Source organism: Orycteropus afer, unplaced genomic scaffold (assembly GCF_000298275.1).
Source record: "Orycteropus afer afer isolate SDZICR_OR568_19922 unplaced genomic scaffold, OryAfe1.0 scaffold00661, whole genome shotgun sequence".
In the NCBI taxonomy this organism is placed as follows: Eukaryota; Metazoa; Chordata; class Mammalia; order Tubulidentata; family Orycteropodidae; genus Orycteropus; species Orycteropus afer.
Window position 1 is genome coordinate 928,907 of NW_006922248.1, and position 10,664 is coordinate 939,570.

The 10,664-nt window shown below is 44.4% G+C and overlaps 1 protein-coding gene across 1 annotated transcript in view; it reads left to right on the forward strand.

Annotated features, from left to right (window-relative positions):
* TMEM40 (transmembrane protein 40) overlaps nt 1-10,268 on the forward strand; it is a 26,829-nt gene extending 16,561 nt beyond the window's left edge. The window contains exons 6-11 of the mRNA XM_042783099.1: nt 2,305-2,337; nt 2,738-2,785; nt 8,240-8,311; nt 8,827-8,901; nt 9,398-9,460; nt 10,249-10,268. Of these exons, the coding sequence (XP_042639033.1) occupies nt 2,305-2,337; nt 2,738-2,785; nt 8,240-8,311; nt 8,827-8,901; nt 9,398-9,460; nt 10,249-10,268 (311 nt within the window). The remainder of the gene's footprint in view (nt 1-2,304; nt 2,338-2,737; nt 2,786-8,239; nt 8,312-8,826; nt 8,902-9,397; nt 9,461-10,248) is intronic.
* Nucleotides 10,269-10,664: the final 396 nt, after the last annotated feature.

Here is a 10,664-nt window from a genome sequence, read left to right on the forward strand (position 1 = left end):
TTCAAAAGTTGGAATTAGAAATACCATTTGATCCAGCCATTCCATTACTAGGTATATATTCTAAAGAAGTGAGAGCCATGACAAGAACAGACATATGCACACCCATGTTCATCACAGCACTATTTATAATAGCCAAAAGATGGAAACAATCTAGGTGTCTATCAACTGACGAATGGATAACCAAACTATGGTACATACACACAATGGAATACTATGCAAGCCTACAGTATTGTAGAATCTGCAAAACACCACATAACGTGGATGAACTTGGAGGATATTATGCTGAGTGAAATAAGACAATCACAGAAGGACAATATTGTATTAGTCCATTATTGTAAAAGGCAAGGAAAGGTTTATCTACAGAAGGAAATTTTCTTTGTTGGTTACCAGGGGTGGGAGGGGAGGGAACACTGTTAGGTAGAGATAAGTATTGATTTGGGTGAATAGAAGGGCAATGTACCAAATGTGAATGATCAACATGATGGCATTGAGGAAGAGGAAGACATAGAGAGGTACATTGGAGGCACAGACAACAAAGATGAACCCTTTTGTACACAGTATTGTGTTGTCAGTAAAGGCAAACATGGGTATACGGGTGAATAGGTGGGTGGACAGGCTGAACTATTAGGTATGTTTATGAAGTGGGGAGTGTACCCAAGACCATGTATAGGGTTGGCAGACAATGGTCCTATAAGTGTATTTGTATAATCTGTAAGAATTCCCAGGTGTATAGTAGAGCTGACAAGGGATAAGCTGTAGTCACTTCTTGGTCACAGCCAGCTACCCAAAGTGACTGAGTAGTTGAATCAGTGGGCTCAGGACCATAGTCACAGGGGACATCAAGCTCAATTGGCATAACAAACTACACAAAACATTGTTCCACCTCCTACTTTGGTAAGTAGCAACTGGGATCTTAAAAGCTTGCAAGCAGCCATCTAGATGGAACGATGGGTCTCTCTTCATCCAGAGCAAAGAAGAATGAAGAAAACCAAAGATTCATGGAAACAATTAGTCCTGGTGACTGGTACACCATGTGATCCACAGCCTACATGACAATGAGACCAGAAGAACTAGATGGTGCCTGGCTGCCACTGTCAATCACTTAGAGGGGGATCTATGTAGGAGATCCTGGATAGAGAGGGAGAACAATGTGGACAAAACTCAAAATCATTTGGAGAAAAAAAAGGGGGGGAACCAGGTTTGCTGGTCTGATAGAGCCTGGTGGAACCATTGAGACTATGGCCCCTAGCTGCCCTTCAGGTCTGGAATTGAACCCACGCCTGTGGCTTCCAGCCAAACAAAAGACAGGCATATGAATCGAACATTTACCTGAGGTAGGTACACTCCTTAGAGAGAATAATCATGGGAGGAAGAAGGGCTGTTTATGTACAGGGAGAGAGCTCAGGGGGCAGGAGTGCATGGAGGGATGGACACAGGGAAGACGTAACTATTGGGAGGAAGTGGGAGAGGTGCTGTTGCATTGGGGTAAATTGTAGTCAATGTCATGAGACAAAGTGTATGTGAACTGTTGCATGGAAAGCAAATTTGCTCTGTAAATTTTCACCCAAATCACAATAAAATAAATAACATAAATAAATAAATAAATCTTCCAACCTCCATCCACTATTCAGTTCAAAAACCACTTCTACATTTTAGGTATCTATTAGAATAGCACCACCAACCTCCACCCCCACTTCTTGGTACCAAATTCTATCTTAGTTATCTTGCACTGTTATAACAAAAATACCACAAATGAGTGGTGTTAGCAAACAGAAATTTACTTTCTCACAGTTGCAAACTAAGCTCACTGCCATTGAGTCAATTCCCACTCATAGCAACCTCCTTTGGGTTTCCAAGGCAGTAAGTCTTTGCAGAAGTAGATTTTTCACTGAGTGGCTGGTGGGTTTGAACCACCAACCTTCTGGTTAGCAGTCAAGTGCCTTAGGCACTAGGCTAGAAGTCTGAATTTAGAGAGCTGGCTCTAAAAGAAGGCTTTCTCTCTCTGTCGGCTCTTGTCTCTTCAGCTTCTGCTTCCTGGTTCTTTGGAGATCTCTGTGGGCTTGGCATCCATCTTCCCCATCTCTGCTTGCTTAATCTGCTCATTTTAGATTTTGAAAAATTTACTCAAAACACACCCTACGCTAATCCTACCTCATCAACATAACAAATATAACCCATTCCCAAATGAGACTATAACCACAGGCACAGAGGTTAGGATTTACAATATATTTTTGGGATGCACAATTCAATTCATAACAGGACCCCAAACTAGTCTGGGCTCTAAGGTTGTGTTTCTACTTTCAGGACTCCGGAGGAGAGGCTCTGATCCAGCAAGTGGTAAATACACAAGCTCAAAGAGGAGAGCAGGAGGTGGCCTGGATTCCAGGGGGTGGGGGTGGGAGGATGGGGGGATGGGGAGGGCCACAGACTGGCTGAGAGGCTGGATTGGTTCAGCAGAGAAGCATTCACCAGGCAAGGGTCACAAGGATTCAGGCAAGGGACCTCCAGGCTTAGAGGAAACAGAAAACAGATTGAGATCTGTGAGGAAGGAAGGTGTTCATGTGGACCCCAAGGACAGGCACCCACACCTTCACAGTTTTGCCTTGACTGGGCCTGCATGAGTGCCCTCTGACCCAGGAAAAAGAACCAAGAGATCAATTCTCAATGAATGAGTCAGGGAAGAGAAGAGACTCTTCCCACATCACAGTTAAATGCTTGTCTTTCTCTTGTTGCTAAGGAGAAGTGGAGGCTGCTCCATTAAGAAGACTGAATATCAAGAAAGATGGTAAGGAAATTAGTGTTGCAAGCCTGCTTCTGTCTGTCTGGAGCCGATTTCATGACATTGCAATCCCCACAATGTAGCAGCCCTCTTCCCACTTCCTCCCCATTTACCATTTCCTTTTGTCCTTCTTTCCTATTCCTTCATGTCTTTTGAGCTTAATTCCTGGGCAAATGCTGCCCTTTTGATCTAGTACGGTTGATTGTTCTAATGGGTATGTACCTCCCTGGTGTTATTGTTCACCTTACAGTCCTGTCTATTGTTTGGCTGAAAGTTGAGTGGGGGTGGGGGGGTGAGATTTCTATGGGTGGAAAGTCAACTGGAGGCCTAGAACAATTATCTATCACCCCTGTCATGTGCCCTACATGTAACCTCCTCAGTTTAGAATCACCTGGAAAGGTTGGTACAGTTATTCCCATTTTGCAGATACAGAAACAGGCTCAAGGATGAGGCATGGTTTTATAGCGAGTAAGGCAAGCAGACCTGGGCTTGACCCCTGTTCTGTGCTCTCTGCTACACACAGAGTCACAAGGATTAAGCCTTGTGGCAGGATGGGGATGGGGGGGGGGGCTAGAAATGGGCCTGGCTAAGGCTAGAACCATGAAGTCAGACCAGACTAGACCCTAGAAAGGGAGCCATAAGAACTGGAGGGACCACAGCTGCTCCAGGCCTAGAATCTATGGGTGCCTCAGGGAGAAAGATGAGGGTGGGAGGGGAGACCATGGCTTGTTTTAGTTTTCAAATACACTTTATTAGAGCAATTTTAGATCTAGAGAGGTTGTGCAGAAAGTTCAGCAAGTTCTCATTTCTCCTCCTTCCCTTTGCATACTGTTTCTCCTATTATTAACATCTGTATTCATTTTGTTACAATTGAACCAATATTCATACATTACTATTAACCATACTAATGCAAACTATTAGGGTTCACTCTTTATGTTGAAATAGTGTCATGTGTCCAGGATTATAGTATCAAACGTAAGAAATCCACTGCCCTGAAAATGCTCTGTGTGCCTCCTGTTTATCCCTCCTCCCTTTCCCTAATCCCTTGGCAACTATTGGTGTTTTTCACTGTGTCTATAGTTTTGCCTTTTCCAGTATGTCATACAGTTGGTATCATATAGTACATAGCCTTTTCAGACTGGCTTCTTTCACTTAGAAGTATGCATTTAAGTTTCCTCCATGTCTTTTCATAGCTTTATAGCTCATTTCTTTTTTTATCTCTGAATAATACTCCACTCTGGAGTAGTGCCTAAGGCATTTGACTGCTAACCAGAAAGCTGATGGTTCAAACCCACCAGCCACTCCTCGGAAGGAAGAAGGGACAACTACTTCCTCAGTGATAGTGCTTTGGAAACCCAAGGATGGGTCACTATGAGTTGGATTTGACTTGACGGCAATGAATACTCCACTGTATGGTTGTACCACAGTTTGTTTATCCCTTAACCTATTGAAGGACAACTTGGTTACTTTCAATTTTTGGCAGTTATGAATAAAGCTGCTATAAACATTTGCATGCAGGTTTTTATGTGGACATAAGTTTTCAGTTTATTTGGATAAATACCTAGGAGTGTGATAGCTGGATTGGATGGTAAGCCTATGGATAGGTTTGTCAGAAACTGCCAGATAGTTTTCCAAAGTGGCCATAACATTTTGCATTCTTACCAGCAATGAATGGGAGTTTCTATTGCTCCATATCTTTGACAGCATTTGATGTTGTCAGTGTTTTGGATTTTAGCCTTTCTAATAGGTGTATCATGGTGTCTCATTGTTGTAATTTGCAAATACCTAATGACATATGATGTTGAGCATCTTTTCATATTCTTATTTGCTTTCTGTATATCTCCTTTGGTAAGGTGTCTATCGAATCTTATAATTAACTTGTTTGCTTTCTTCTTTGTTGAGTTCTCTGTGTATCTTGCATACAATTCCTTTGTCAGTTAGGTATTTTGCAGATATCTTCCCCCATTCTATGGCTTGTTTTCACTCTCTTAGGAGACCAAGGTTTTTGATTAAACAAATGTCAGTTGTTCTAGAAACATCTTAGATACTTGCAAAAGAAGTGGGGGACATGAATCTGAGCCACTGGTTCTACTGTCCAGCTGGATAAACCAGAGCATGCTCATTAACTTTTCTGGACTGTCAAGCAATGTTCATTGGACTGAAACTGAGATTCCCAAAGTGCAGGATACATCCAAGGAAAGTCCCCTTTCTACCCTCTTTCTCAGAGGACAGTCTCAGTTTAGAGCTCTGTGCCTTCAATGCTGCCCAGAGCCTTGTTAATTGCACTTTGGAACACAGACAGGGCAAGCCTCTCCCTGTATTCCAGAGCCTTCTACAAACACCAGTGTCTGGCTAGAACTTAACCATCTTGCTTTATTTTCACTGTGTTTGTTTTTATAACAGGGAGTCCAAGTGTCCCATTTACTATTGTGATGTAAAGTTTCCTTTTTAAAAACTTTATTTAAGAAAAAGGAATCTATTTAAAGAAAAATGTTAAGTATATAATATTACAGATAGTACTTGGATTAGCACTAAATGGTGAAGGTGGTAAGCAGTGGTACATGGAGATGGCAAACATCACAAAGGAGGTGTGTGGATTCAGAATAAGCCTGGACTAGAATGATCTGTAAGTTCTGTCTCCCACTAACATGTAAGATACAATGAGTCCAACCTCAGATTCCTTATTCTGGCCTGATCTCTTTTTTAAATAAATTGGTTTAAAGAGACTTAAACCTGACACTCCTTAAACATTTAGTCTAGGTCTGAGTAATATTCTTTTTTTTTTTTCCCCTAAATGATAAGCTGACAGTGGTTAAAGTGCTTGGTTAGAGGTTGAAATCCACCAGCCACTCCCCAGGAGAAAGATGAGGCAATCTGCTTCTGTAAAGATTTACAGCCTTGGAAACCCTTTTGGGGAGTTCTACTGTATGAAGTCACTGTGAGCTGGAATTGACTCAACAGCAGTGGGTTTGTTCTTTTGGGTTTGGGTCCATGATAATGAGCCCCACAGACCTACAACTCCCTGCAACTTCAGGGATTGTAATGACCAAAGGCTGGGGGCTCTATCTCTGTGGAAGGCCTAGCTTCCTGTGGATTGCCCCAGCCAGTGATTTAGCAGAGAGAGAGACTATGGCAGGCCCCATCCTCGGAGCCATAGGACCCTTCTGAGCCAAGAAAGATATTAGAATAATCATTTTGATTTTTCTTAAGAAACAAAAACAAAACAAAAAGACATCTCTTTCTCATCTGCATTCATTTGCCATCAGTATCTTCCTTGACAGCAGAGAAATTCAGTATCCCGCTACCTTTTGCCATTTACAAAGCGGTTTCCCATTAAGATCCCCATCAGTCCTCAACGGACATAAAGGTTACTCTCCTCATTTTGTCAAAGAGAACACTGAGGCTCAAAGGGGTTAGGGCACTTGTTCATCAGTGGCTAAACTGACTGAACTTGGACACATTACCAACTGCCTCAATACCCCAGACAGGAGCCTAACGCATTCTGGGGAGGCTTCTCTAAAGCATCCTCTCTTTTTCTACAACCTTGTTTGCATCTCCTCTAATCAGTTATTTGACTGGGCCCTAAGGCAGCAAGTGTTCTCCCTCCATGACCTCCACAGTGCCTGGCTAAGTGCAGTGAGGCCTCTTTTAAGATGGCCCCTGAATTTCTGCCCCAGCACAGGCCCTGCCTCTCCTTTTCTCCCCGTTCCTCTGTTAACTATGTGAACCCTCTAGCCTACAATTCCACTTACAGGCATCAGGCCTCCAGAAATAGCACACAGATGCACCAAAGTTCACATGTAGTGATGTTTGTGCAGCATCAGTGGTAGCAGCAAAAAAAATGGACACCTCTAGGTGCCCTGGATGGAGCCCTGGTGGCACAATGGTGAAGCATTCAACTCCTCACCAAAAGTTGGCAGTTGGAACCCATGAGTAGCTCAGCAGGAAAAAGACTTGCGATCTGCTCCCATAAAGATTACAGCCTAGGAAACCTTAGGGGGCAGTACTACCCTGTCTTATAGGGTCACTATGAATCTGAATCAATTTGGCAGTACACAACAAGAGCACTGGTGGCACAAACAGTTAAGCTGCTAACCTAAAAGTTGATAATATAAACCCACACAGGGGAAGAAAAACCTGGCAATTAGCTTCTGTAAAAATTACAGCCCAGAAAACCCTATGAGGCAGTTTTCTGTCACATGGGGTCGCTATGAATTGAAATTGACTCAATGGCACCTAACAACAACAAAGGTGGTGCAAAAGGTTTGCTCTCAACTGCTAACCTAAAGGTTGGGGGGATCAAACTCACCCAGTGGTACTGCAGAAGAAAAGGCCTAAGCAAACCCAATGGAGCAGTTCTATTCTGTAACACATAGGGACACCATGAGTTGGAATTGACTTGACAGCAACTCACAGTTACATAAATGGTTGTTGTTAGCTGCTGTCAATCCAATCTCAACTCAAGCTGACCCCATGCACAACAGAATGAAATGCTACTTGGTCCTGTGTCATCCTCATGATCAATTGCAGATCAGACTGTCGTGATCCATAGAGTTTTCACTGGTTGATTTTCAGAGGTAGATCACCAGGCCTTTCTTCCTAGTCTACCTTAGTCTGGAAACTCCACTGTAACCTGTTCAGCATCATAGCAACACATAGCCTCCATTGACAGATGGGTGGTGACCATGCTAAAGGTACACTGGCTGGGAATCAAACCCAAGTCTCCTGCATAGAAGGTGAGAGTTCTACCACTTAATCACCACTGTCCCTCACATCAGTGGCAGACCAAATGAATAAACTGGGCTAAATTTTATACCACAGAACAGTAGGCAGCCATAGAAAAGGAGAAGGCAGATCTCTGTATTCTGAGGTGGAAAAATTGCCTGATCTGTCAACAAAAGGGAAAAAAGCAAATTATAAAGCAGCAGCTATACAGATTGGTCCTATTTTTGTTTTAAAAATGCACATATGTATACCTGGAAAGGTTTTGCTAACCACTGATCACTTTTAGGAGTGGATTGGGAGGGAGAATGGGACAATATGAAACATCTAAGTTACAACTGATACTTTTGCATTTGTTTATAGTTCCCTTTAACATTCATTCCATAGATAAAAGTATTGGGCACCCATGCATGCCAGCCCTGCTCTAACTAACTCACTATGCCTACTCTATTCCTTGGCATTCATCCAGAGAAAGCCTAAAATCCTCAGCCACTCAGGAGTTGGCCTCCCACTGGGGGAGACAGAGAATAAGCACAGAACAAAATATAACACGTTGCTGTTACAAAAATAATAAAATGAGATAAGGGCTGGAAAGTGGTGGAGCCTGGGTGCTATTTTAGTTTGGTGGTCAGGAGCAGTGTCTCTGAATTAAATTGCATTTGAGTAGAGACCAGAATACGTTTTGTAATTAAACAAGGGAACGAAACAAATAGTACCCCCTCACCTCTACTTTTACAGACGAGTTTTTCCACTTCGTCCTCCTCTGCTTTGCCATTGGGGCTTTGCTAGTGTGTTATCACTATTACGCAGGTGAGCAAAGGGTTCTTCCAGGCGTCACAGTGGAAGAGGGACCCCCCGGGTGGGGGTTGGAGGGGCACGCCCCCTCCCCACCCACAAGAAGAGGAAGTAGCAGTACGGGGGGAGGAGGTGACAAAGACTTGGGGGACAGCTACGTCGGGGGAGGGGTGGAGTACAGGAGGAACGGGGGAGGAAAGGGGGCAGGAGAGGCAGCAGTGTGTTGGGGGGAAGTTAAGAAGGAGAGCACGCTGGCACCCGGAGGAAGCCCGACCCAGGATGGAGTAGGGGGCAGATATGGGGGAGCGGGCAAGGGGAGGGGGCAGCGAGGGAGAGGAGGCCCACAAGGGGAGGGGGCCTGCACGGTGAGGGGTCGAGCAGCTGCAGTGGTTGGGGGATAGAATGGCTTGGGGAATGGGAAAGGCATGGGTCACAGCTTGGGGAGGCGTGGAGCACTGGGTTAAGGGCAGCATGCATGTCCGGGGTGTGACCGTCTGGCTGACCACGCTATCCCTTGGCTTCCCTTCCAGACTGGTTCATGTCCCTCGGGGTGGGTCTGCTCACCTTCGCCTCCCTGGAGACCATTGGCATCTACTTTGGGCTGGGTAAGGTCTACCTACCATATCTTTGTGGGCGTGGCTGGACTGGCCAAGATGCTTGCCAGGGACCAGAGAGTGGTCATGACCTAAACTTTTTTTTTGTTTGTTTAATGTCGTTATGCTCGTGCTTTCTTCCTGACCACTGTCAAAGTCAATTTAAGACAACTGAGGAAACCGGGTGGAAACATTAGGCAGCTCCAGAGAAATGCAACAAAAACAGTTTAAAGTGACAAATGGAATGATCCAGATGCCTAAAATAAGCTAATTAGTGGTACTGGGTGTTGAATTTAGCCCAGTTCCCTGCCCTTGTTATTGTGGTTCTTATTATCCTTAATAATAATAACTATTATCTAAGCTCAACCCCCTGCCTGAAATTTCATCATTAGAGCTTTGTTTGTGTGGGGTCAGCTTTGTCCAGGGTGGACGGGTTGGAAGAATGTGATCCCAAAACACTCGAAGAGGCACAAACCTCAACTCCCCTTTCTCTTTTGTTTCTGAACAGTGTACCGGATCCACAGTGTCCTGCATGGCTTCATCCCCCTCTTTCAGAAGTTTAGGTTGTTGGGTAACTTTAAAATTCTTCCTCTTTTCATTCTTCCTCTTCCTACCAGTCTTCTGTTTTGAACAAGACTTAGCAAAAAGGAGCACAGAATCTGGAGTCAGTGCCTTGCATTCAAGTCCTGCCTCTGCCAATTCACCAGCTCTCTGAGGCCCTGTAGCCTCTTTCAGCCTCAGTTTCTTCAAGTGAAAAATGGGTATAATAACACCTACGGCACAAAGGTGTTGTGATGGTCAAATGAGGAATGGATGCAAAAGTCCTTAACTGTGAGGCACAGTATAGAAATGTTAGGAAACTGGCTATTCTTCATTCACTCATACTTTACATGTTTTCAAACATTATCTTCTCCATGATTTTATTTACCTCATACCAATTGGGGAGGTGACTGTAGTTTGCTTATACTTAACTGATGAGGAAACTGAGACTCACAGAGATGGAGTGACTTAGGTCACACAGCTAGAGGAGCTGATCTGGGCAAAAGTAGATATTCTTTCTTGATCTGAAGCTCTATGCCCATGATTATGCTGCAAAACAGAAAGTTCAGGCGACTGTGTGTCTGTGCTGAGGTGTTACCTACATGTCACCAAATCATCAGGCCAACTTCCTCCATCTAATTAAATCCATTTAATTAATAAAAGGGAAATTGGCTATAATGGCTATGGGTCATGAAGACCTGGTCTGGGTTAACTACATTATTCCAGCTGTGAGCTGGTGTTTGGGCATCTGGGGGGAGTGTGGGAATGAAGCCTGGCTCCTTTCAGTATCCCGTGCTATCCTGCAGGTTTGCCTTCCAGGGTTCAGAAGGACTGATTGAGGCCATTGCCAGGAAGGCAGCTGGGCCAGTCTGACCACTGCTGCATCCCCTGAGCCCATGAGGACTGAGCGATGTGTGGGAGCCATGTGGGCATGCTGAGCTGAAGCAATAAAGAAAGCACTTTTCTTCCCATGTGATCTGAACGTTGGCACTGACCTGGGGGACGAGTCATCATTTGGGCAGTGTTGGCATGCAACCCAGTGGTCAGGAGGGAAGGCAGAGGATGGGCAGGGGTGCCTGTGCCCCTCCCAGCACCTGAATCAGCAGAAGGACACTGGGAAGCCCCATCTCTCAGGAGACAGTAGGAGACCCTTAGGCCCCACAAGCTGTAATCTATCTGGGCTCATGATTTCTCTCAAATCCCTGGTCCATCTCTATGATTTTAGGTCCTACAAA